Source organism: Nothoprocta perdicaria, unplaced genomic scaffold (assembly GCF_003342845.1).
Source record: "Nothoprocta perdicaria isolate Ctin4 unplaced genomic scaffold, notPer1 scaffold_31, whole genome shotgun sequence".
NCBI classification, from domain to species: Eukaryota; Metazoa; Chordata; class Aves; order Tinamiformes; family Tinamidae; genus Nothoprocta; species Nothoprocta perdicaria.
Window position 1 is genome coordinate 589,166 of NW_020455544.1, and position 27,511 is coordinate 616,676.

At 42.5% G+C, this 27,511-nt stretch overlaps 1 protein-coding gene across 2 annotated transcripts in view; it reads left to right on the forward strand.

Moving 5' to 3' along the window:
- NR3C2 (nuclear receptor subfamily 3 group C member 2) overlaps positions 1-27,511 on the forward strand; it is a 192,146-nt gene that overhangs the window by 108,268 nt on the left and 56,367 nt on the right. For both annotated transcript variants that reach the window (XM_026042588.1, XM_026042587.1), the window contains one exon: positions 182-321. In XM_026042588.1, the coding sequence (XP_025898373.1) occupies positions 182-321 (140 nt within the window). The remainder of the gene's footprint in view (positions 1-181; positions 322-27,511) is intronic.

Sequence of the window (27,511 nt, forward strand, 5' to 3'; positions counted from 1 at the left end):
TTTACTAGTAAAAGCAACTCGTGTTGAGCCAGCCATTGCCAGAAAGACTCATGGCTTCCTCATTATTAGGTACTCTGAGCAAAATACCTGTTATAAATTCTTAACTAAAGTTCACGTTATGGCAAATGTGATTTGAAATAGTCATAACTGGCTTATACTTTGTTTTTATTTTTTCCTCTAGCTCTTCATTGAGAGGTGTATCAACAGGATCTTCACGACCTTCCAAAGTGTGTTTGGTGTGCGGAGATGAAGCATCCGGATGTCATTATGGGGTAGTCACATGTGGCAGCTGTAAAGTTTTCTTCAAGAGAGCAGTAGAAGGTAAAAAAAAATATATAATAATAATAAATAATAAAGGCAAGCAAACAACAGAACAAATAAACACACAAATCAAAAACCACCACCAACAACAAAAACAAGACAAAATATATGCATAAAGCTTTTCATACACACACATTTTCCTATAGGTTTTATCCTGTTGATAACTTTCTGTTACCTGTCATTAATATGAAACAGTAATATTTGTTGTTTGGACACTGATTGCATATGGTACTACAAGTGTAGACTGTTTTGTGATGTTTTCTAATGTCCAACCCTTAAAAATAATGTGTTGTTTCACTTTATACCACTACTTTATTAAGATTCGGTTCCTTCTCCCCCAACCTATGACTTCTTGAAATCTCTCTTGCGCCTGCATACAGTTGAAGTAAACACACTGCTGCCTCTACCCCTGCAGAGGATGAGTAGGGATCTCTCATCATGCTTTCACAGCCCTTTATGGCAGCACGGTTTGCGCAGGTCATTTACCTACCTGTGCCTACCTCTGATGTTCTGTACTCATTTATGCATCTGCGTATATTTTTGGCGAAAGAGAAGTGGCCTTAAGGTGCTGCAGTGGATGAGTAAGGAAGCAGGGATCGGTTGTAGTGCGTTTCTTGGAGAGCCTGATGCTCTACGCCTTCATTAGGGGCCACCAGTTTGTATGGATGCCATCTCCTCAATCTGTGCTAGTCACGGCATTGCTATTCTTTCCTGCCACAATGGAGAAAATGCGTTAGGATTATGCAGAGTCCTGCAGGACGTCTCATGGGCTTTACCTCTCCATGCTTGGGATATTAAGGTAAAAGAAAGTGTTTTACCCTTAGAGGCTTTGTAAGCACTTCTGTAAGTGGTGAAAATAAGCTTTTAATACATGATTGAGAGTCCTTGATATGTAAAGAATATAAGTACTTTTTACATAAACGCTATTTATATAAATACTCTATAGCTTTTTCATATTTTTTCAGTTAAGATGTTCTTATAAATCAGTTGTAAAAAAGACTCCATTCATTTTGATGAAGGAAAAAACATAGCAGGAAGCAAGCAGGTTCTTAACATGTTGTCCAGCTTGCACCCTGAGAAGAAAGAGAGGCAGTGTGTGATGTGATTGATTTTTTTCTGTGGCCTTTAAATCTGCTACTGATAGCAGTAAGGATTTATCTCTCTGTTAAGTAGACCTGGAGGACTAGGGGATATAACACGTCAAGTCCTCATGTAATATCTATCCATCTATCCTCAAAAAGTGTCAAACTAATTGAAATAAACTTTCCAAGGTTATAAAGACACGGGGAAGGTTCCTTCCTGCCGCAAGCTTTTTCGCTTATTGTTATTAGTAGCGAACTGTGATGCTCTCATTCACTAAATTCTGGGTTACATTTTTAACTTATGACTTAATATAATGGTTTGTTTGTTTTTAAATGCATTCACATCCCCCATATGTGTGAACTGATAGTACCTTTTTGTTAGATTCCTTCCTCCTTCCCTGTCTTCCAAAAAAATCTTCCTTCCCAGGCTAAGTTACTAATTTCAAGGTTCTATTTCTTTACATCTGCCTTCCTGCTCATATTTGATGTTCTTGCAGAGATATTTTGATAGATATCCATATGCTGCTTTACAGATGTTTATGAAAAATTTTGGAGAATTTCCTTTAGGAGATAACAAAGTGCATAGATTAGGTTTTGACATCTCAGAATCCTAAATTATTAAGAGGATTACTGTGTAATCAGGCATAAAAGTCTGTCTAAAAATATAGCTGTTATCAGTAAGTACTGAAAGCTTACCAGCTAGGCAAAAAGAAGAAGAAGAAAAAAAATTCTGTTTTAAAATGCATTTTTAGGTGTACTATATTCATATATGAGCTCCAACCTGTAGTATATGAACAATGTCTAGACAAATACTTGATGTCCACCTGACTGTGAGCTCCTGGTGCTGCCAGTTGTGTTTTTGTTACATAAATAATGCAAGTTGGTCACTACTTTTCTGAATTTAATATATATTTCAATATATCTTTGTTTCAGGTAAAATTATTTGGAAATGTTTCTTTTTGTATGACTTTTTCAGTGCTGGTAGAATAGTGCTTGATAGATTTCACTCAAGTTGGGAATTTCAGTTTCCGTCTCCGTATGGTTTTGTCATCTTTTTAAAGGTTCCTGTGGGGCTCTACAAGTCATAAAGTTGAGCATGGAAGTGAATTGTAGAATATTAGCAAGAAGAGGTTAAAGGAATGAAGATATCGTACCCTTTCAAAAGTGACCTTCAACTCCATTTTTATCAAAATGCTAGCTAAATTTCATGCCATTTTGAACAGAATAACTGAGAGGAGGGGTTTTTGTTTGTTTCTGCTGTTCAAGTGAGGGTTTTATTTAAGTTTAAATATATATATATATTAATATATAGGTGGGATGGAAATATCCTTCAAAAGATTCAGTGGGATGGAAGTCATGGGAAAGAGCAGCTGGTGTTCAAGAATAAAAAAGAAAAGAGAGTAGATACAAATGATGCCAGAAAGCCTGAAAATAAACAGAAATAAAGACGCAGAGAAAGGGAACGAAACACGGCACCCAGTTGTTCTGTTCTCAGCTACAATTGCAAGCCAGTTGTGATTCCACCCTGAGCAGTTTGTGTGAGCTCCTTGCTTTGCGTTCCTCTGGAGTACCATAAAATGGCCAGATTAGGAGAGGCAAGGGCAATTGCATTGACATTTAGAAACAAATCAAAAGAAATCTAGAACAACAAAGAGATTAAAGCTTTTATTTTCAATTTCCAAATTTGGGAATCATGTTTTCAGTGGATCTTAGTTTTCCAATTTGCACAAAATATTTTGAATTTAAGAAAAGGAGATTTCTATGGAGAGAAAAAAAAAAATAATTGCTGGAAGTTTAATGTAATTCCAGTAGAATTCACTGTGGGGATATAAACTGTGTGCAGTATTTGAGGATCAGGTAAGCTTGAACTTCTTGTCCAAGTGACTTGATGACCTGGAGTTTGGTATGAAGAAATGCTGCCTTGAAAGGCTTCAGTCTGCCTTGAAAATGCTGAAGTCCTTTTAATGACGTAGCTGAGACCTTGTGATGCGTGGCGTTAGATTTTTTTTTAAAAGGTAATTTGTTTTTGAATTTTCCAAGGTTTATATTTTTTTTAGCCGGAAAGAGAATATTATATGACTTTCTAAATTACAGACATTGTCCACTATAAATTTATTTCCACTTAGTTTTTATTAAATAATGGACTCATATATTGGAAAGGTACAATGCTGACGCACCTGGCTAGTAATATTTTCTCAATTTACACTGAACTAACTCCCTCTAAAGAGAGTGAAGGCTTGAAGTCAGCATTCTCAGCTGCTTTGGAGTATGTTTTCAATTTTTATTCTTCATTTTTTTCAAGCTTGAGAAGTATGAAGTAATCTGTTCTACATGAAAGTTATTTTACATCTCCTAAATTTATTTTTTGCCCATCTTTTAGCCAGTATGCAAGAAGAGGAAGGCATATTGCAATGTCCAAATGGTGCTAAAAAATACCGCAAAAAGGACTGTTGCTTTCCAGTTGCTTTGCATATTTTCTGGGAGACTTCTGGCTACCTACATGGAGGAATTAACAGATTATGTCATATTAGTTATACTGAAGCTTGTGGATATTTTCTTTAAATAGAGAGAAGCAGTGTTCAGGAGAATTCAGACTTTGATGTTGATTTCTGCTCCAGAGGATTTGCATTAAAGCTACTTCTGTTATTTTATATCAGAAATGTAGATCTCTCTCTGCCTGTGAGGTAGCAGTGTAGTCACAGAAGGAAGTTTCTAGGGTTTTGTTTCTTTTTCCCCTGAACTTTCATTATTTGCCTATTAGAAGTTGGGGGAACTTTGGCTGAAGGAAGTTCTTTCTGTACCCAATCTGATAGCATCTTATTTGAATGGCCTGGTGAATATAAGGAATATGTCGAATGCAGCTCCAAGTATGGGGCAGAAACAAAGAAATTGTGTCTCTGCTGAATGTTTGAACAGCAGGTTATCCAAGACTTCCCCTCAATAGTGGAAGGGATGAAACTTCTTGCATGGCAAGCCATGAAGACCACGTACATCTGTGAGAGCCAAGATGGCCTCAAAGCTAGGGTTACGGAAAAGGGTGATGTTCTTTGTCTTTGTGCCAGGTCACTTGGAGAACATAGGAATAAAATAACGTGGAGACCCAGCCCAGCAGTTCCTGAGGCTGCAGTGCAGCTGCCAAGGCTGATCTTGCTCTACGACCAAAGTGAGCCAGTGTCCTGCTGGAGAATCATCTTAGCACGGAGGATTACAAGCTGTTGGCAGCTCCAAAATTGGCTAGTAAATAAATTCAGTTGTTTGATCAAAGGCATGTAGCAGTGGGCCAGATACATCCATGGATCCCATGGATTCTGTGTCTTTGGGAGTACCCTGTTGTTGCCCCCTTCCAGGAGGGGAAGGAGCACATCAAGCTCGGTCGTTTATGCAGAAGCAGATCATCGCTCTCCCAGGTGCTGCGCACAATGCAGCTTCCCAAAGTCCTGCATCTCCGAGTAGGAACTGAGGGCAAATTAAAGCTTCTCTGTCTCTCCTAAATTTTCATCTGAATTGTGTGGAAATAATATCAGCCTAGAAGAATTTAAATGCCAGCATACCTAACTCTTGAATAGTTTATTTAATTACCATGGCCTAAAGTTTTTATAAATACTGCTGATAAGCAGAAAAGCCTCCCTTTTTGACCATTTAAAGCTGAATTTGGCACACTGTAGAAGGATGTTGTCCCACTGTTTTGTAATGTGTATGCCCATGGATTGTATAGGTCTGTATTTCTACAATTAGTTGTGTGTCCAGCTCTCCTCCATGGCACTCTCTCCACTCTTGTGTTCATTCACTATAATGGAGTCAGTGTTTTTCCGTCACAGGTTGCAATTTTCATTTATCCACTTCATAAGGTTGGTGCCCTCTCTAAATTCAGTATTACTCAGTATAAATGTCCATATGTTTTCATAGAAATTTCTGTGTGGGATTTGTAGTTGACTCCGTTCCTGACCTATTGCAAGAATCTGTTTTACACCCTATCAAACAGCAATATTAGGTGAAGAGGAAGCAGATGGGTGATCTGCTGAGGGCAAGTGAGCTGGTCAGATTCATGCAGCAGCTGCTACTCTACTTGATATGCTATGGTGAATAGGTGCAAAATAAAATTTAGAATATTTAGTCGTCATAGATTTGAAGTTGCCATCAAACCTGTGTGCTTTCATAGCCAGAAAGGCTCCTGCTTTTCACCCTGGCAGCAAGACTCTTGGGGAACTGCAGCTTTTTAGTGCTCACTGCTCCTGCTGGGCTGTAGTTGCTAAAAGCTCAGAGCTTGGGAGGTTGGTAGGAGAAAGGAGCCAGGAGTGCTCGCAGTGGGGCCCCCAGAAAAGGCAGGATGGGGGGTGAAAGAAAGCGGGCAGCAAGAAGGGTGCCACAAGCAGAAGGAAGCGGAGGTAGGGACAAGGAGGAACGGAGCAGCAGGAAAAGGTGTCTCTGTCGCTGCGAGGTCTATGTTGCCTGCTTGACAAATGAAGACTGAAGCTCAAGAATGAGCCCGGGATCTGTGTTAAACGCGGGCTAATAGAGCAAGCGTGTCCTGGTCGTGTTTCAGAAGGAAGGTGGGTGAGAGACCTGGGAGCCATCTAGCTCATACAGTGCCTTGGTCTTACAGCTAGCAAAGAGTCAGGAAGTTAGCAGTGCCACAGAGACCCGCAGCGTGGTTAATGGCTGCAGAAATCTTTTGAAGAAAATTAGTAATACCTTGCAACCAGGAACACTAGACATCCACCCGTGTTCCTTTCCAAAATCACTAATAATTTCTCTTCCCCCCATTATTTACTGTGTAAGTGGGTGCTGCTGGAGAGGGAGAGAGATGAAAATTCAAATATGGGCTGCTCTGTAGCCTTTGAAAATGATAGAAGGTCTGCATGCCACTTCTGTTCCCTCTGCACTGTTTTGTTTGCCTTTGTTCTTTGTTTCATGAATACTAATTTCTGGACTGTTTCATCTAGTAAATAACATATTTGGTAACTTGTAGCCATCCTGCTCAGGCAAATGTGCAGTAAACAGAAAATATATGCGGTGGTAGGATCAGTTTATCTTAGGTAATGGACTTCCATCACCAGGAATCCAAGCATCGTGCAGCCTCTCAAGTGTTCGCTTGCTACGTCCCTCTAAGAGGGAGGCTTTGGCGCTCTTGCATTTTGTTGGGGAACTGAGATGCCTGGTTCTGTTGTGGTTTTGTTCCCCATCCTCCCTCCTCCTCACCCAAAGACAACATTCTGGCAGGTGAGTGGATCAGAGTTGTCATAAACTAGAGGCCGGATGACTCTGAATTCATGCTGATTTAAGCCTGCCACAAACACTTTGGCTAGAAAATGATCAGGTGTCAGAACCGTTCGTTTACTGTCGTCGTGAATGCTTCAACTTCCTTTTCTTTCGAAAGGAATGGGATTTCTGTGTGTCATACAGGAAAGGTAAAGTGCTTCCTGGAAATTTCATCTGTTAGGAAACAGTCAGCTCCAAGGTGGCTGAACTATCTGTATAGCATAGTTAGAGCTATACAAATTCCCTATCTTCAGGTGCATCGAATATTTGAAACGGAGTAGTCACACCATGATGGTGCAAATGGTGATAGTAATAGTCATGTGGAGTGTAGACTTCTGGTCACCAGGGCATTAGACAGCTCCATTCAGAGTCAAATAAACATGTCAGGAGAGCTGCTGAAATGATCTGGGGAGTAAAAATTTATCTTGTGTCAGGTGACTAAGTGCTCTCAGCTGTTTTTGGCTTACCCTGGAAGAGTCCAAGTTGAGAAGTAATTCCTGCCTATAAATATTTTACAGGGGAGGAGTAGAGACCTGAGAAGAATTTATTTTGAACTAAAAAATGTACTGAAATAACATAAAATGGGTAGAAGTGTTGCTATTGATATTTCACGAAGGTTGCAAACCGTCAAAACAGATTTGGAGGCACTTTCTTAATAGGAGTCAGTAGGATGATGAGAGGAGTAAATGTGATAGAGCATTTGGGGGTCTGTGGTAGTAAAGCATAAGCCAAAGACAGCCCTTCTAGCTGGTCTTGTGCTTTCCTGGTGAGACTGGGAAGTCACCCTGACTGCAAAAATGAAGGATACTGGAACAGTAGAGGAATGGGTTAATCAAGGCGGGTTTTAGTTATTCCCCCTTGTACTAAGATAGATACCTTACACGGGGATATAGGGCTCTGCTTTGGGGGAGGAAAAAAAAAAAAATTATAAGTGCCCAGGTCTTGCCTAAGGGCAGAATTACTTTGTAGTTGTAGACACAGAAGAATGTTGCCTCTAGTTAGATACAGTAGTTGGAGGCAACAAGTGCTAAAATGGAGGAGACTTTTTAGGCGAATCTGCTTGTTCAGAGGTGGCTGTTGTTGTCTTGTAGCTGTGTCATTCCCGAGGAGATCTGTGTTTCTTCAGGTAGGCAGAACTTTGTTGCTCTACTATCATCTCCTGTGATGACTCTAGTTTTGGCTTGGTGAAAAAGCTCATGCTACTGAAGTCCCCCCAAGATCATGACATCCCGTCCCGCTAAGGCTCCGCAGGTGCCCGCAGAGCCCATCAGAGCACGGCGTGTTTAGCTGTGTTTGCTGATGACTCCCTTTGATTCCCTTAACTGGGAGCCTGGCTACTCAGAAGCCTTCTGTGGTTGAACTGTAATTGCTGACACTTCTCTGACACTGCCTTTTTGCAGCTCTCACCCAGCAGAATTTGACATGCTTGACAGCATGGAGTGTAGTATTCACACTGAAATACTGGACATAGTTCCTGTATATCAAACAACATAAAGCATTGGATAACATATAGAATATTTAGATGCTTTAGCTCCTTGTAGCTATGGTACTGATTTGTAAGAGATATCGCTTCATAAAGTGCTGTTAGATCTACCAGCCTTCTAAATTGGGCCGTCCAATGGAGCGCTGATCTGCATCGGCAGAAAATAGGGGGGCCTGGTCAAATTCTACTTTCCCCAAGGTTTGAAAATTTTTAGAAGCTGAACTGATGCTTCCAGTCACAAGTTAAGCAGCTAACAGCTGAAAGCGGATAATCCTGCAGGATGCCTTCAATGGAACAGGGTTAGAGAGGAGGATTTTTGCACTGTCAGTGCTGAAAGAAACTCTTAAACAGATAAAACCTCAAAATAAATATCTAGCTACAGAAAGGCAGAAACAAAACACCTTTCTGTAACTGCTAATCCCACTTCAAATAAGAGGGTGTGGAGAAACAGCTTCCAGGCAGAAAATGAAATAAAATGTATATACCAATCTGCCTGTTATATATGGTGGGAACAAGGCATCTGCTAGCATCTTGGATAAAAATAGAGTGGGAAAAGGTAATGGCAAATCTCCCACTTCCTTAAAAGAAGCCAGGACTGCAGACCTTTTTTTGCAGCACATTTTTAGGTTGTGCAAGATTATAAGTGCTTTTGTTAGGCTATAGCCTGGACTTAGTTGGTGGCAGTTTGGTTTTTTACTAGGCTGTGGTGGGGCATGGTCCGTGTTGAAGCTCACAGCTTTGCATCCCGAAGGAGGGGAAATGCTGAGGTGGCTCTGCAGACACAATGATTACCTGGCTCCAACCTGTGAAACAGCTTGCTCCAGTCTCCTGTGCCGCCTTGCAGACCTGCATTTCCTTTCCTAGTGCCTTGGATTCGGCAGGTGCGTCACCACCTTTCCCAAGGGTGACGATGCCGTGGTGCTTCTTCATGCCGCAAGCACGCTCTAGCAGCAGGCAGAAGCAAGGCCTTTGCTGTGGGCTCTGCACGTGCCAGGGCAAGGGGCAGGACCCCTGGCCGCGGCCGGCTCCCCTCGTGTGCCCTGGGCCCGGCCGCAGAGGCGGCGCAGGGGCAGGGAGCCTCCTGGCCGCGGGCGCACGACCCGCCGGCAGCTCCACCATGGGGTGGCTGCAGCGAAGCCCGAGATCTGCATGGCAAAGCCCAAGCTAAATCCGTTTTGTGGAAAGGAGCCCTGCGCCCTGGGCCTGCGCGCGTGCTCTTCTAGCCGCGGCCCGTGCGTTAGGAGCCGCGGCACGCGCGGCAGGCTGCGGCGCGTGTAACTGGGGTGGCCGCTCTGCACGCGTCGCGCTGAGGCGGCTTTCAGCTGCGCGATGGCTGCGGAGTCAGGCAAGGCTGGGCCTGCCCTGGGCAAGGAGCCTTTCTGGCATTTGCCAAAAAAAGAACCTCTGAGCCCAAGGGGCAGGTTTAAACCCCTGGGACATGGCAGGAAATAAGCCTGTGCACAGCAGGCTCGGCAGCACATGAGAGGATGTAGCAGCAAGGTGGGATTCCTGCGTGGTTGCAGTCTCTGGGCAGCAAAACTGGTTCATGTTCTGCTCTAATGGCAGCCCACAGGCAGTGCTGACAGCGTGTTTCTCCTCTCAGAGAAGATTCAAATGGTTCAATGACCGTAGGTTTCTTTTGCTCTCCCCTTTCTGCTGGTCTATGTGGGTTTCTATATAATGTATAATGGTAGATTTCCGAGAGGTTGGGGGGGTGGTCCTTTTTTTTCTTTTTTTTTTCCTCCTCCTCCTCCGTTTTGCATCTAAAAATCTGCTGAAAACTTATTAAGGTTGCAACATCACAGCTAAATGTGAAACTAATGAATGCTAGTGGCCTTATGTGGTCTTTGTTCCTCTGCAACACATGTAGTGCTTTCTAGTTCAGCCTTAATTACGCGCTCACATACAGCTCTTTCTATGAGACCTCTGCCTTGTTCACTGAACAGATTGGATAGTGTTCAGCTAATGAGCAGCTATTCAAAACTTTGTATTCTTCTCCTTGCTCAATGTATGGTCCTGTGTCTTTACTGTTGCTTACTATTCATCTCTTGCTCTGAAGACATAATTATGCAATTCTCGCAGAGTTTTTCTATGGCGTTCATTACTATAACGTCTAAGTGCTTCACAAACGTTCATTAATTTACCCTTGCAATACCAGATGGGACAAGGGGTTAAGATGTAGATGAGAGCCAAACATATGCACTGATTTGGGATTCCTCATTTATGATTCCTAGGACCTCAGGGTGCAGAACTACATGGCATTTTATGGCGCTAAACGTGTCCAAACTGCAGTTCCCGTTGACTTTTACTTGTAGCTGTGATTGCTTAAAACACTGCACGTTGGACTGCAGATCTCAGGATGGATATTCAGGAAACAAGGGGAGCATAATTAGTGATTTCCATGCTTATATTATTAAATAAGTCCATGCAGAGAAGGAGATGCTATCTGGTTCTCCATGACTCCATTTAAAGTCCTGCATTGACCTTCTCTTTCTCTGTCCCTCACCACCCCTCTTTTTGTCTCCTCCATGGACAGACTTAGGTGCTTTTTGGGCTTATACAGCAAGTGAATGTGCATTGCAACCATATCAATGTGTGTTCCATTCATCCTAAGTCATCTCTCAGACTGCCCACAGGGTCAGTTAGAGGCCTGGCAAGCGGAAACAGAGGGTGGAAAAACAAGGCTGGAGACTTCGGGTGACTGCAACCTGAACAAGGCGCCTACATGGTCATTCCATGTAGGAAATACTAATGATGGTGGCAGGTTCTTCTTGGGAAATCTACTTAGAGCACTTAGTGCTATCCTAACAATTCACCGTGAGGAAATGTGCGAAACCATTTGACTGAAGTGAGTTTGGAGAGGTGTGTTCCAGATTCTGTAGCGCAAGCTGATGTTTACGTTAGAGGTAATGTTAGGGTTTCTCAAATTAAACCTTCCTATTCTCTTTGTCCGTGTCATGTACTCCAACATGTTTAGTAATACTTCAATTTTGAACCTTTTTGCTGTGTAAATTCTATGTACAGGTTACTGAAGCACGTTATAATCTTAAATTCTGCTGCTGGGGCTGTGCGGCTTTTCAAAGCAAAATGGTCAGCTGTGGAATTAGTTGATTGTCAGCTAGAAAATGTCCCTGGCTCCAAATTTTTTTTGTTCTCTCACAATGCTTTTCTTTATGCTAATGGGCTTTGCAGTGTCATTATCCATTAGTGGAGAAGTAAAGGGTTAAGACCAAAGGAAATGAGTGCAAAAGGACAACAGCAAAGACTTCTCCTACCAGACCCAGATAAGTTTAAAATGGAACTTAGGCTTCTGTCTGGACCAAAGGCAGATCTCCCGCAGCCTCTCAGTGCTAGCTAGTGGTGGCAAAAGAAAGAAAACTAAAACTCTGTTAGATCTGAGCAATATTCTGCCTCTCAAGAGTGACTCCCATGTCAGATTAGCAGGCTACATTTCAGATTTTTTTTTAAACAGTGACTATTGGCTACCACAGTAAGAGGAGAAAGCTGTAATAGAATTACTGTTTTGAACAGTAAATATTTGTGTATTGAAAATGTTTAGTGACTCTTGCCTGGAAAAGACTATCTGACCAAATCATAAGGGATAAATAAATGCCTGAGAAAAAAAATGTGGAAAGGTTGTGTTTTAGAAAACAGTAGTCTGACTTTCAAAAGTCACAGGGGGAAAATTACAAAAATAGAAATAGCCTCTGCAATATAAAGGCAAATACATTATTTTAAAATACAACATGAAATAAAGATAAGAAATAAAATACAAACATAACATAAAACAGAAAAACAATATAATATTGGGCTAGAACAAAATTGAAACGTGAATTTTTAATGCTATTCTTGAAAGATGCTAATAAAAGATGTTGTTGCCATTTGTTGTTACTGACCATTACGGCAAACAAGATATTTTGAATCCTTATAATCTAATGTTTCACACCCTTTTCCCAGAAAAGGTGCAATTACTATCAGCATTAATACTCTGAAACAGGTTTCTACATTTTGTCCTTTTTACCTTAAATTCTTTCTCATTCTTGTTGAAAACTGTCTCCAGAATAATGACATTCTCTCTGCTCACTTGGTGTTCCTGGCATATTTGTATTCATTCTGCCTATTACCAAGTATAAGAACTAGAGTATAGTTTTCTCAGTTGTACCATATTACTCATTTGACTTCATCTAAAGCTTGGTTCACGTTGCAGTGCAATATTGGAAAGAACTAACCTGATGCTGCGCACGCACTGTTGCAAAGCCCACTTGCTCCTTTCTTTACATATAGCATCAATAATGCAACTCTGTTGTAGGGGTAGAAAGCTATGGTTTGAAGTAAGCATATGGCAAACAGGCCTTGCAACAGCTCTGCTTATTGCAGACTTGGATGCTGGATGATACTAAAGATCATAATGTTGCTTTCTTAGAGAGTGTTTGATCTCTGTGCGGGATCAGATCAGAATTGAGCTGTAACTTTTTCATACAGGAACTCTCTGAACGGCGGTTTGAAGCTTCACAAACCTCCTGTGTGCTCCACATGAGTCCTCTGCTTAGCCTTTGTTTCCCTAAGCTGGGCCACCAGTTAATTTAATTATTTTAAATTAATATAAAGCAAATGTTTGTGAGGAAGAAGGGCAGTATGAGTTCTATACTTTCCAAACTTGGCTATTTATGTAAGTTTTCTATAAACATTTTAAGAGACTAACTTTATTCCATATCTGAAAGTGTATCTTTTTTTTTGTTTAGGGTATTTAGCTCTAGATGAGTATTATTATATGTATTTTCATAGACTTGTTTTTCTTTTTCTAACTGTAATTATGTATTTGGAGCCAAGCATTCAATTACTTATTCATCCACTTTATCACATGGACTTAGCAAATGGACTTGTGTTAGCCTGTACACCATCCCATGCATGCCAATTCTACTTGCAACAATACTGCTTGAATTTTTGTAAGTGATAGGTGCTAATTTCCTCTGATGAAAGAGAATGATAATGATGGACTATCAGGAAAAATTAATAACAATTACCTCGTGTGTGGTATTCACTAGCATACTAAACCATATGTAAAATTTAAAAATGTGAATGAAAGACACTAACCTGTTTTAAAATTAGTGTCTTCTGCTTGCATTACTTGTTATGCTTGTATAGCTGTAAGAAAACGTTCCTATGCTGCTAGCATCATATTCTTGGATGAAGCTGCTACTATCCATCAGGTTGCTGATTGTTTGCGGGGAAGGATTAATGACTTTAAACAGAAGGAACGCCACTGTCAAGCAGTTGAATTGTAGACTTTGAAGCCCTTTAGAGAGCTCTGGGACCTGCAAGTGATATTTCATCTTTGCCTCCTTCTGCACTGTCATTATGCAGGTACCCTGTGCTGAATGTAGGGCATTGGGCAGTCTGTCAAGTACTGTAGATATGTGCAGAAAATACAATTAGGGGAATATTTTAATACAGGAGCATGGCATGCAGCTTCCTAAAATAAACCAGGGTGTTGGAAAATAGTGCAGGCTCTTGGATGCAATGAGCTGCACGCTGAGCTGCATCTTTTCTTCTTTCATTTTATTTTGGGAAGGAAGCTGCTTTTACAGAGAGAATGCCTGCCGCTTAGTCCCTTTAAATTATTCAGTTAGGAGGAGGCAGAGGAAATATGACAAGGAGATCTTTGACTGTTTAATAATAAAAGGCAGTTCATGGAAAGCCTATAAGAGAGCAAAGGATGTAAAAATTACAGGCAAAACATATGTATCAGTATGTGCCAGAAGTGTTCTATGATAAAGACACAACAGCAGAGCAGAAGAGCAGAGTTTTTTGAACAGTATTTGGAGATATTTGCTTTCCTGAGTGTTCCTTTTCCCATAGTTAGATGCAAGAGGGAGACAGATCTGAAGTATTGTAGGTGGGAATATTGAGTGCACTAGTAGTCCTCATCCAATAACTGAATGCAGGTGAATTTCTCTGTGGCTTCACTTAGAGTGAAGATTGTCTCCCAACTGATGCAGAAAAAGAAATCCTTAGAATCAGAGTATTGATACCCCAAAATGGGACAAATTGAGTTTTTAGCTGACATCAGAATCAAGGATGTTTCTGAAAGAGAGAAAAGATGGGCTTCTGTTATGCAGAGAGGGATGTGAAGCAGGCCACAGATGTTTCTCCTGTCCTGAAAATGAAGGCAGCTTCTTACAGAGAGGCTTTTTCTGCTTTAATTTATGCAATACTGTTATTGTGGGGTTTTTTGTTTGTTTGTTTTTTACTATTTAGTCACATTTATTCTATGTACTCATTTTCATTAATCAACTGGTTGCACTTTTTACATGTTATATAAGCATACGATCCCTTTCGTTTGCTAGGAACCCATGGCCCTCACCAAACCCATGGCCTCTCAGTGCTTGATAAACTGGGTTAATTCCATTTATACAGCTATAACTGATGGCCATTTAAATGTGTCAGAAAGATGGCCAGGGGTTTCTCCTTGTGCCTGGCTATGTTTGTGAGCAGTGCATTAATCAGCGCTCTCTGTCACACTTTATTGCTTAATGATGAGGGTTAACTGACCACTTCCTAGTAATAACGAAAAACAGAGGTCGGTAATCACCGACCGAGCAGGGAGAGCATCTCTAGCGACGTGTCTGAAATCCAGCACGCACGCACACAGACAGAACAGCTTTCCTTTGCTCCTCGAGCAGCAACAAATGGGTCCTCTGCACCACTTGAATGTGAACACTTTATCTTTAAAGTTTGTCTTAATCAGAGATCAATGCATGTCACATGTTTTCCCAATTAAAACAATCAAAACAGCTGAGCCAGTTACGCAGTTAAAGCCAATGTAACTGTGTGTGCAGGAAGACATGCTTTGGTTGAGCCAAAGCGTGTGGGATTTGGGATTGGGAAGTGCTAGCCGTGGCAGACGTGCAGTGTGTGGATGCGGCAGTGGAGCTCCACAGCCTGAGCATGCTGATGATGACCGGGTGTCCATAACCCTTCTGAGCAGAGCAGAGCAGTTTGTGTGCGCTGATCCAGGAGCAGGCAGGGTGTTCCTGGCTTACCTTGCTTGCACACTATGATTGAATTGGTTCCAAGCCCACGCACAGGGGCTGCACAGTGGGGCTCTTTGCTGGCACGTGCTCCTTGGAAGAGCCCAATGGAGCGATGGCCCCGCTCTGCCCAGGCCCATTGCACCAGGCCGTGCTCTTTGCAGAAAGAAGCTTGGGAGGTTGGCAGCCAGGCTTCACCAAAACCTTTGCAAGTCGTGTCACGTACAAGCTACAAGTTTTCAGTGTCTTATACTGAGATCCGATAATTTTAAGTGATAATGTATGAGATGGCAAAAGGCACATCTGTGGTATCAGAGCAGTGATACTTCAAAGGGTCTCAAAGTGTGAAGGCTCTTGAGCTTCTCAAATATGTCTGTGAAAAATGCAACACCGGGGAAAACCAACATGTTTCTCACTGCTCTGAGTGCAAACTAAGTTTGTGAATAAGCTTAGTACTTCTGGTTGATAGTTTCTACAGTCACAAAATAAAATTCAGCCTGAGGCAGACATCCAGCATGGAAAATTTCAGCCCTAGCTGCTAATGTGTGGTAAAGTTATAAGCAATAGAATGCGGTGTCTTAAAATGAGAAGTGTCAGGCAACCTTAAGTATATGTAGTGCTACAAAATTCACTGATGATAATCTGTTTTTTGACAGATTTCATCCAATTTGCAGATTCATTTTGACATGCACTGTACAAAGTTTTTTTTTTTTTTTAAAGAAAGCCTTGGAGTAGGAGTATCTGGCTTATGGATACCACCTTACAAGTGGTGAAGGCGATGATCAGCCATGCAGTCATGTTACTTTCTGCTGAACTTTTAAAACTGACTGCAGAATGTCCATAGAAAAACATAATACACAACCAAGGCATTGATGCTCCGAAACGGATAACTGTTGACTTCATGCCAGTTCTCATCTCATTCCCATAAACGTAAATGTGGGTTCCAGGGACATTGTGGAAGTTTAGAATGTTGCAGGAACTGTGACGTAGAGCTCGCGCTGCATGCGCACACGAGAGCCTCGAGCAGCGTGCGCCTGGGATGGGCAACAGTGGTAAGTGACGTTGGCTTTCCAAATAACGGTGCAGACCTTGCTCTTGTGCCAGGTCTCCCCTCCACACCCTACTATAGCTTTTTGTCTTTCTTCACTTATGAGTTAAAAATCTAGAGCTGTAAAACCAGCGTGCTTGTTTGTTGCCCGGATTTAGCCACCCAGCAGGGGAAGGGGGCGCTGGAGCTGGGGGCTCTCACCTGGCCGGGCTCGGGCTCGCACGGGCTGCTCCTCGCGTGTCCCGTTGCACCCCAGCAGGCTCCTCCGCGGGCTGCCGGCAGCTCATACGACTGTGGGCCCTTTCGGACTGCATGCAAAGGCTGTGCGGCTGGTAAGCAGCTGCTCCCGAGATCACGCTCTGGCGGTGCCTACATGACTTTTAAAATGTCTTTCAGCAGAGCCCTGCTGACAGCTTCACAGTTACATAAAATACTACCTTTCTAAAAATCCCTTCCTAGCAATGTCGGTGTGTGAGGAGAACGGCAAAGCCAGTTAGCTGCCTGCTGGGATATAATCTGTTTTTTTGTTGTTGGTTGTTTTTGTTTTTTTGAATTGTTCCACCTGTTTTACAGTAGAAAAAGTGCTGTTTAGTAGATCTCTTCGTCAGGGCAGCGTCTCTTGGCACTGTGTGTTTGTAACGTGTTTCTAGTCTCAAACCTGCTCTTGCAGGGACTTGGGTACGTGCATAACAGTACTCATTTTGAATAATCCCATTGACTCTATGCCTCCGTCAGAAAAAATAAACTTCAGAAATGTGGCTAAGTCTGTTATCAGGATTAAAATTAAAATCTTAAGCAGTACTTTCTGCAGCATTTGTGGTAGCTCAGTTAGTTGCAGTTCAGCCTTGGGAAAGTTTCCCTGGTATGTAACCTAATTCTTTTTCTTACTTAATCTCACGGTATTCATCAGGCTAAAATCTTCATGTGCTCTAGATGCTTAAAACTAGGCACATGCTTAAGTGCCTAGGGCGCAAGTGCTTAAGGCACATGACTGAATTGCAGACTTGAACGAGGCTGTTATCATTTCCCGTCTTTAATTATCAGTGAAGTTGCACACGGGTAAAGGGCTACTTTACATTTTCTTAGTAAATCTCTCCCTGCAGCCTTTAATCATTTCCGTTCCACTTCTCTGGACTTCCTCCAGTTTGTTTGTGTCTTCCAGTAACGAGGTGCCTGAGCTGCCTGCGATATTCCAGGTGTGGCTGCAGAAGGAGCGCGTGGAGCGAGCCCCGCTGCGCTCTGGAATCACGCTCTGTGGAGGCAACACAGACAAAACGGGCTCCTTGTTCTCCTGTCTTGCATTGCGGCTTTCATCTGATTTGCCCTGTCATTCTTAGACATCTTTCAGCATTATTGCTTTCCGTATTTTTCTTTACTGTTAACTCTTTGTTTTGGATTATTCCTCTTGTAAGTGCAGTAGCATTTTTCCAATTGCAACTTTATTGCTTATTTCCTGTTCCTGTTTTTAATTTCTCCACATCCTCTCATATTATTTTTCTGTTCCCACTTGTGCTGACAACTCTTCCCCCTTTCTTCCTTCATCCAATAGAAAGATCCAAAGAAACAGTTGTCCCTCCGATTCTCCTCAGTGTGATAAACTGGCACTTATCTTGCATAAAGGTTTACTGTAAACATTTTGAATGGCAGAATTGGTATGGAGTAAATATTGCCTAGCATTAACAATGAACTGGTTCTAGATTTCTTCTTCAACTTAAAGAGTATTTTTGCAGAAAGCAGCAGAGGGAAAGTGAGTTTGCTGTCTAAGAAACGTGGTGGATAATATGAATACAAGTATACAGTGCCTCAGTGGATAAATAAAATATATTTTCTACATGAGTGCATGTGCACATGTATTTCAGTACCGTGTATTTTCACCCTTCAGATCCAGCATTCTGGATCTCGTGTGTGGCTCAACATCTTCAGGGACTACTGTCTCAGAAGTAGTTGAATGCAGTTACTCCTAGGAGCAAGAAGTGTGTGCTGTGCCCAGAGGGGAACTGCCAAGCAGTGCTATTTATTCTGCAAAGAACTAGTGGGTTTTTATACTTAGGGCCTGATTTCCCCCTTCGTTTTGTGTGGACAATTAAACTTGAACAAAGCAGAGGTAAAGCGCTGTCATTCTCCTCTCCGGGAGCATTCAGCCTGTTTAGTGCAGAGGCTTTGTGCTCTTGGACTGGCCGCAGCTCTGTGTTGCCAGGAATGCTGCTGCCGGAGGAGGCGCAGGCCTTGCAGCAGCCGGAGCAAGCACGGCGGCAGGACTGGGGGAATGTCAAGGGCTCCAGAGGCTCTGCCGAGGATTTCTCCAGGTCGTGGGCTCCCCCGGCCGCGCTGCTCTCCGGCTCTTCCTTGCCCTCCCAGAGCGGATGCCTTCCACGCTTCTACCGTTCTGAGGTTCCTTTTCTTACGCTTCTTGCTGGGTTTTGGAGCTGCTGGGATGAGTTGAAGAGCAGGGCACATGTGCTATCCACAAGCCAGAGTTTCCCTGGGAGCTACACTCTGCTGTAGCGTACAGGGCATCTGTAGCAGCTTCTCCAGAGTAGGTGTCAGGAATGGCAGGATAAATCAAGTCCAGGCTTTCTTTTTGTAGCATCTATTCTGCTTCAAAGGACAGTTCACTTCTGTTTTACACTTGTTTTAGAGCTATTTTATCTTAGGCCTTCTGGAAACTAGAAGTCAGTCTGTCTCTTGGAAAACCCCAAAATCAACAACAATAGATCTTTCCACATAACTTCTTAATTATTTCTGCATGTGAGTTTTGGCTGTGCTCCAGCTTTGAAATCATTACGCTGCTGCAGAGTGTAAATAGGTGGGACTGGATTAATAAATTGTATGAAACATGGAACCACACTTCATTATAATCCACTTACCAAAGTGGAAAAACCTTTTAGTACATAAAGTGCATCTGCTTTTAATTTTCATTTTGATCTTCTCTTTGTATGTTTTGCGACACAAGCATACCTGTTCGAGGAGGCCTTTAATCCTGCTGCTTGGCAGTTGCAGTTACCTCTGGAGACACCAAAAACGAGCTGGGATGCTCACAGTGCATTAGCAAAAGCATAGGACTGGCTTAGCTTTTCCCAAGTAGGAATTGGGATGATCTCCATTCTAGAGTCTGGCATAAGGCAGATCAAAATCTTGTTAGTATGTTAGTATGAAGGATGTTAGTACAACCTTCTTTAAAATTCCTTTTTTTTTTTAATGCAAATTTTATCACTTTTATCTACAAAACGCATTGCAGACTGGTGGAATTTTGTTTTTAATCCTTATCATTTTTCAAAGATATGATGCTTGCTTTTGAGGGCAGTAATGAAACCTACCATTTACTGCCTGTGAAAACTGCACCGTCAGCCAAGTGACACTGAGGTAAGCTCATACAGATACTTGATACAAACTGACCCTCACCCTCAGTGAGCTCTTTGCTTTGTAGACTTCACTTGCACGCTTCAGCTCTGAGAACTGTTTCCTAAGAGATAGGGATTTGTCAATGGCTAATCTCTATATCATTTTAAGAAAATTTCTGTATTTTATTAACATTAACCTGAAGGATTTTCATACCCTTCACATTCTTCTTGTACGCCATGACATTTCTGTTCACATGTTTATTAAATGGCTGCTTATAAGAAAGTAAAATTAATTCAATCTGCTTAGCACTACAGGAATTTTAATTATGAAAATTGAATTAGAACTGTAAAAATCTGTGTTTAAACATGTCCCTGTTAAGTTAAATATGAACAGACTGAGAAGTTTGGGGGGTTTTTTTTGTTGTTGTTGGGTTTTTTGGCCTTTTTTTTTTTTTAATGTGAATGCAAAGAGTGAGGATGTTTGCCACAAAGAAGGAGATACCCTGGTTCAGAGGTGAAATGTGGATATAAGTTTTATGGTGTTTGGTCTTTGGGTTTTTCCGAGCAAAGCTGATTTTGAAACAGCAATCATGTCCATTAGGCAGAACGGTGTTTGAAGGCAGAGGAGAGTTGGTCTCGGCCGATGCTGTCATTGTGCCCCGGTGGCTTTGCTGTTGCCGCTGCTCCTTGTCCCTGGCTTCAGGACGGGTGTTTGCCCATGGCTCCCGGTCTGGCCCCGTGCCGGGATGCGTCCCTGGCTGCAGGGCCCGTGCAGGACACGGCCTGGACGCAGCCCGGGCCACGAGCGGCCGCAGGGAGGTGCAGCTAATTCAGAACGACTGCATGAAGCAAAGCTGCTCAGTATTTTTTCCTGATAATTATTCTTCACCTAGCCCCTTGAAATCAGGCAAATAAGCAAGTGGTAAAATAGCTGCTTTCAGTGGTGCAGCAAGGTTGCCATATTCCATTCAGGAGCTGCTTTTCAGAGGCCTGTGAATGATGACTGCAGACAGGCTGCCCAGCGAGCCTGACCTACATTCTGCGGAGAGGCCTGCGCCTCCCGGCACGGCCGCCTGCAAACCCTGCTCCAGCTCCAGGGCTCTTTCCACAGAGACATTAGTTGATTTACAGATAAAAATAGAAAACATGAGCAGTGTAATATCTTTTCAGCTGTTTAATTTAACTTTTGCGTTGCTACCATGTTTTAATGTGATAGTTACTCTGAAATGTCGTAATAAGCATTTAAATCTTCTGATATTGGGTCGTCCTCTTTCTCCTGTTTGTTCAGCTTCTTCTGGAGGAACACAGAGGTGAGGTTCCTGATTTAAACAAACACACACATAAATAAACTAAATAGGCATACATTTGCATATTACACAGGAGTAGAACAGCTTCTTTTCTGAAAGAAACCCAACAAACCCTGAGAACTCTTTGGTTCACTTCTGTGAGCATCTGATATTATTTTGGTCCACATTTCTGCCCTTTGAATCTCAAGAGGTTCCTTTTAAAAGCCTGCATTGTTATTGTGGCCTTTAAAAGAAAATTGCTGCTGACCATAATGAAAAGACCAGTAAATGTACATGCTGATGATACTTTAAATTGTTGCTATTATTTGTCATAATATTCATTAATAGGAATTTAGCATAATTCTAGTCGGAGTTGTAAGAAACTGTATGAGAAAAACAGAAGAGAAAAATATGCTTTGAAGATAATGTGTTGATCACACAGAATAAAATTTATAATCTGCTGATCATATTAAATGCAACAGCATAACAAACTTCAATTCAGGCTGTTTTCCAAAAAGAAAAGGGGTAATTATTTTAAAAATCATTAAAAGTACATTAATTGACACTGGGAGTTGAGAAAAGTTTTGCTTTGTGAAAAAAACCACCCACTTTCCTACTAATATCTCATATAGATACCATGAATTTCACTGAAGGAGTCAACCTGAAATTCCAAGTTAGAAAAAAACAGAGTTAACAAAGCCAAGATTAACCCAATATACCTCAAGTTTCCTATCTATCCTATGAAGAAGGGTTCCTGTGAGTTCTTTCTTAGCTTGCCTGTTTTATGTGATTACTAGGAAGATAATTTCCTATATGCCTGAAAAATCTGACAAATGGAATGTATCAGTAGAGCATCCTGAATGGATTGAAATGGGTGAATGAAGAAAATCTAACAGGCTTCCGCCCTCTAATTACAAATGCATGTGAACAATTTGTAAGTGAATATTTTCAGTATAATAATCACTTAGGGAGCCATACAGTCAGCTACAAGTGCTTTTGTTGCCAAGTAGTGTTCCATATTCTGTGGTACTAACCCCCTCCTCTACCCTTTCTAATCTTTTCTAAAATGAACTTGATATTTTATACAGATCTTCTTTACGCTGTCTGCTTTTTATAATCTAACAGTGAAATATAGTGAGACAATTTTGTGCCCTCGTGGCCAAGAAGGCCAATGGGCTCCTGGCTGCATCAGGAGGATGGTGCCAGCAGGTTGAGGGGGATCCTGCCCCTCTGCTCAGCTCTGGTGAGGCCGCACCTGGAGCATTGGGGCAAGTCTGGGCTCCCCAGTATAAGAGGGACGTGTTGCTCCTAGAGAGGATCCAGCAGAGAGTGACAAAGATGATTAAGGGATGGGAGCGTCTAAGTGAGCTGGGCCTGTTTGGCCTGGAGGAGAGAAAACTGAGAGGAGATCTGGTCAATACGTATAAAGTACCTGAGGGGAGAATATAGGGAGGAAGGGGTCAAACTCTTCTCAGTGGTGGCCAGTCTCAGGACAAGGGGCAATGGGTGTAAGTTGAACCTCGGGCAGTTCCATCTCCATGTGAGGAAGAACTTCTTTCCTGTGAGGGTGACAGAGCAGTGGAACAGGCTGCCCAGGGAGGTTGTGGAGTCTCCTTCTCTGGAGGTCTTCAAAACCCACCTGGCTGCCACCCTGTGCCCTGGGTGTCCCTGCTAGAGCAGGAAGGCTGGGCTAGATGATCTCTAGAGGTCCCTTCCAGCCTCAACCATTCTGGGAGTCTGTGGTTTTAGAGCAAAATACTGTATTACATCTGTAGCAAATATAGCAGAATAGTTGGCCACTTCTATGAGCAAAAGTGCACGAAGGTTTCAGATCCAGTTTAAGAATCATCCTTGAAGCTTGCTAAAAAGCTATTTTCAGTCATTCTACACTGCTGCTTAGATGTTCAGGTTTTCATTAAAGTGTCTTCTAATTTGTAGTGTAGCAAGAATGCCTTATCAGGTTTTAGTATGGGATAGTAATAGAAGTAGGCATGATAAGTGCAACATGATCTCTTGCCCATCTATGATGCATAGTGCTCTGTAGGTAGAAGAGTTAAGAGACTTCTAAAATAGTTGTCAATCTGAACAAAACTTATATGTATATAACAGGGTATTCTGATGTTTGTGGCTATTTTTCTTTGATATTCCTGCTAAAAAGTTTTCTAATGCAATGGGATTTCACTAAATCTGAAGAGCTTTGCAAAATCAAATACCTTTCCTATGAAAAGTGTCTTTTCCTACTGCTATGCTTGTAGGCTCTGGAGGCATAGTTTCAGTCCAGGTTTTCTCCAAGTCGCAGGGTTGGCAATATTTTGAGTCTGTAGATCAGTCCTCCTGGATAACAGGGTAGTTGGAGCACCAGATGCAAACTCTGAGATTTTCAAAATCCTGTAGAATGCTTTAAGCATGCAACAACCCCCCAAAATATCCTAAGTTAAATGTTTACCTGTATTTTCTTGCTTGCTTGTCTCATTACTGTTAGCTGGTTTCTTCTGCTGCTGTATGGTTTCTCTTGCAGGATGTGGTAGCCTTTTTAAGGCTCCATCTCCTGCTCACTTGCCAAATTTCCTCTCTCTCCATGATCCCTCTCGTCAGTGCCCTTTCAGCCTGCTTAAAATAGTGAGAGAGAACCATTTTTATGATTTCTAGTCTCCTTTGCCAGCATCACCAGACTGTATCAGCTGTTGTTGTTAGCCTGGCCGCAGGCCTGCGTGAAAGGAAGGCTTTCTGGGAAGGTAGGAGGCGGGGGGAGATGGTCCCCAGGCCAACATCTCTATAGCAAAATCGCGTTCTTAGATATGCAAAGAGAGTGTGAAATAGCTGGGCAATTAAAGAAGTTGCATGTCATACTTCCCAAATTGTTGCATTAAATTGATGACTAATCTTGGATTAAAAAAAAAAAAAATCTTTTTTGGCAGAAAAATAGATTTTTGTATATTCTTACTAATGATTGGCAGCTGTGATTGCTATAGCCCTTCAAAATTATTAGAGGACATAGACCTCCTCATTCTACTTCCAAAAAAAGGAGAATCAACTTTATGTCCATAAAATCCCATTGATGGAAACAGGGGTTATTCATTCTGTATTTCCAAAAATTTAGCTTTTTGAAGGAAGTCAGTGAGATTTTCCAGCATATTTGCTCAAAACATACTCACCAGTTAGGAAAAGCCTTCAGCTCTTTCCCAAGATACCTACAACAAGGCAAAAAAGATACCTCATCAGCAGGTATTTCTGATGAGGTGCAGCAAGACGGATCAGGTGATCACAGGCCAATGTGCTCAGCTTGGCAATGTTTCTGTCCACACTGTTTAATTATAATGTATGAATATATGAAATAGCAATTAAGCAAGAGACTTAAAGCATATCAAAAACTCGGAAAGATTCTGCGTTGCTGAAGTTGGTGCGATATCCTGGGGCACGCCGGTGCTTTCCAGGTGTCCCGGTGGGTCTCTTGGCGAGGCCGATGGTGCCGAGCCCCTGTTCCTGCCCCGACAGGGTACGTGCCCCGCGTGGGCACGAGCGGTAGCTGCCCCTTCGGGTGCCCTGAGGAAACACGTGCCCTTATGCAACAGCCGCTTAGGTGGAGCCTGGGAGGTATGAGAAAGAAATGGGAATGTATTTAGAAAAAAAGGGGAACGATGAAGAAAGAGCTACAGAATAGGGGATGGATGCAAAAAGAATGAGAAAAATAAAAGAGAGGGGAAAAAAAGAGAAAGACTAGCTTAGAAAACAAGTTGTAGGGGTAAAGAGGAGATAAAAACTAAAAAGCGAAAATTATAATAAGGAAAAACTATGGAAAAGAAAGAAGGATATTTTGGGATCTAAAGCTAACAGGAGGTGATTGAATGTTACGCAAGCAGGAAATACCCTGAATGTGGGGAATAATTTACCAGAAGCAAATAACATTTTAATTCATTTTTGAATACGTTATAAAGGAAGGAAAATTCTAAATTCTCGCTTCAGAAAAAGATTTAGGGAATCCCTATGCTGTTAGCACAGTCTTTAATAGTAATAATAATAATAAATCAATGTTGTCTTTTTGAACAGTTGTCATCCTCAGCCTCTGTCGGCAGCAGAAAGCAAATCATTTGGGAAATTATCTGCTCGGATCACTAGAGCTGTAGAATTATAAAGGTGACAGACCCTGAAATTGGGCAGAATTTAGGCACACCCCGAGCATTTGCTGTGTAAAACACGAACCCCACGCGTGGCTATTTCGAGCCAAAGGGTAACGTTCATCTGCGAGTTCTGTCCTTTTCCTGCGGCTTTTACGAGCTCGTCCTGCCTTGCTCATAAATCCAAGCACTGGGACAGGGGTTTACGAGTTTACCGTGGTCGGCCCCGACTGGTTCGAGCAGCGCCGGCCGAGGGGGTTGATGCAGGAGCGCGTGGGGCCGGGCTGGCAATGAGGAACGCGCGGCGCTGGCGGCGGCGGGGGGGCCGGCGCGCGGGGCTCGCGCCTCCCCGGGACTGCCCTGATCTCTTTCCCAGGTTGCTCCAACCAGTTCAAGAGCAGTAAAACAAGGTTATGTAATTGACATGTGATGTAGCCGAAAATAGTGACTGCAAACATAGGCTGCTGTTGCTGGGCAGTTGTCAACTGCTTTAAAAAAAAAAGAGAGAGAAAAAATCCTTCGACTGCGGTGTAACAAATGGACCTCTTAAATGAAAGCGCAGGCCTGATTTCCACTGACTGGCGGGTGTTTGGGGCTTTTAATTGCAAGAAGCAGAGACTTTGTGAAGCTGGAAATTTTAGAAAAAAATTCTTACTGTATTTCTCATGGTTAATACAGGAGGACCTATTTGAAATGAAAACCTCAGGTATATGCAGTTTTTCATGAAAATGCAATATAACTCCTGTGGAAACATAAGATCCTTTTTTCCTTTTTGAAAGTGACCATGACATGTTTTAGTAGCAATCTTATTTATATACTGATTTATAAGAAGACAGATGTATAAAAAAGTAGATTAAAAAATTACAAGGAGGTAATGTTTTTATTAATTACAGAGCATATAAAGGATTACAGTGGTAACCTTAATTTCCCAGCTCTGTGCCGGTTTGAGAGCTGGCTCTCGCTGAGCACACAGGAGAGCCCAAACGTGCAGGGGGGAGCGTTCCTTGCTGTGGGAGGCAAAGCCTTTCGCTAGGGCTGCTCCAGAAAGCAGCAAAGCCGGGTTCTAGTTCCTGCCTAGACCCCCTCGGGGTGAGAGGGCTGCCCTCCGAATTTTCTGCAGCCTGTTTTCCTTATGTTGCCATCTGCATGGCTGTACGAACCACGTCTGTGCCATTAGGCAGGCTAAGCATAAGGGGGAAAGATAAAGTTCCTGTTTGGAGAGTAAATAGCACTTCCTAATGGAAGTTGGCGAGTCTCAGTACAGAATGGTAGCCATTCAGCTCAGTTTTCTTTCTCTTCCCCTCGTTTATTAGGGAAATCAGGAGTAATTTCTTTAAAATGGGTGATTAGACTAGTCTAAAATGAGCTGGGAGAACTTTGAATTGGGATTGGCCATACTAAGGAGGCCTGGGAGTGACATTTAACGGCCCCAATGGGTGGCAGTGATTGCTCCAAGCCGCCCAGGTTTACCCGTGTTAGTGTTTCTGTGAAGATGATCTTCCCGCCTAGGGCACACGGAGAAAAGTCAGTCCCTGTTCTAGTCCAAAAGCTGCCAAAGCGGGTCGTCTTTGTAGTTCTGCAAGGCAGACTTTGGAGACTAGTTCCAGCTTTTTTCTCCTTGGATCCTGGGAAGAAGCTTGATCATTCTGGCTCTGTGCGGAAAGAAGACCACTTTGCCTGCAATTTTGTGAGCTAAAGCAATAATTCTGCTTGTTGAAGAAGGAAGGAAGGAAGTTTGTGCATTTTACATATATTTCAAAGTATTTCAAAATGCTTTGGTGAAATGTTATTTCAAAAATTGAGGTTTTAAACATTTTTATTTCTGTTTGCTTTGGCCTTTAGCTGCTACTCTGGGGTTCTGACTTTCCCATCTTTTTAGGAGACTTTCTCTATCCCGTCTTTGTTTTGAGACCAAAGGATGCGCGCCTCTCAGCACGTGCATCCAGAGCAACTATCGGATTTCTTGTGGTGCTTCCCAAGGGATGCCCATCCCATGCTGGGATCCTTCCCAGCATGGAGCTCTGCCCGAGGAAGAAGGGAACTGACTCCTCGGATAACGGGGGAAGCCTTTTCTGGATGCAAAGTGGCGGGATGGCCGCACTGCTGGAGCGGAACTGGATGTGAGAGCAGAGCAAAGGGCTCTGAGTCAACAGCGCAATGCGATTGCCAAGGGACAAAGCTGCCTCTGGATTGCATTAGCAGGAAGGTTGTGTGCGAGGTGCAGGAAGCAGCGATTTTATTTGACTCGGTGATGGTGACGCTCAGCTAGAAAAATGAGCCCAGTTTTCGTCACTACATTTTATGAAAGAGACCAGAAAAGAATAATAAGAATGACGACAGGTTTAGAAAACATGACCTATGAGGAAAGATTGCGAGAACTGGATTTGTTTAGTCTAGCCACAAGATGGGGAACATAAATCTTTCAATAAGTGTCCAGTGGCTGCAAGGAAGGCGCTGATCTACGGCTTTATGTGTCTGGCCCTGGAAGGGGGGCTGGACATCGTGTAGGCACCAAGGGGGAGAAAAACCCCAACCTGCAGGCTAG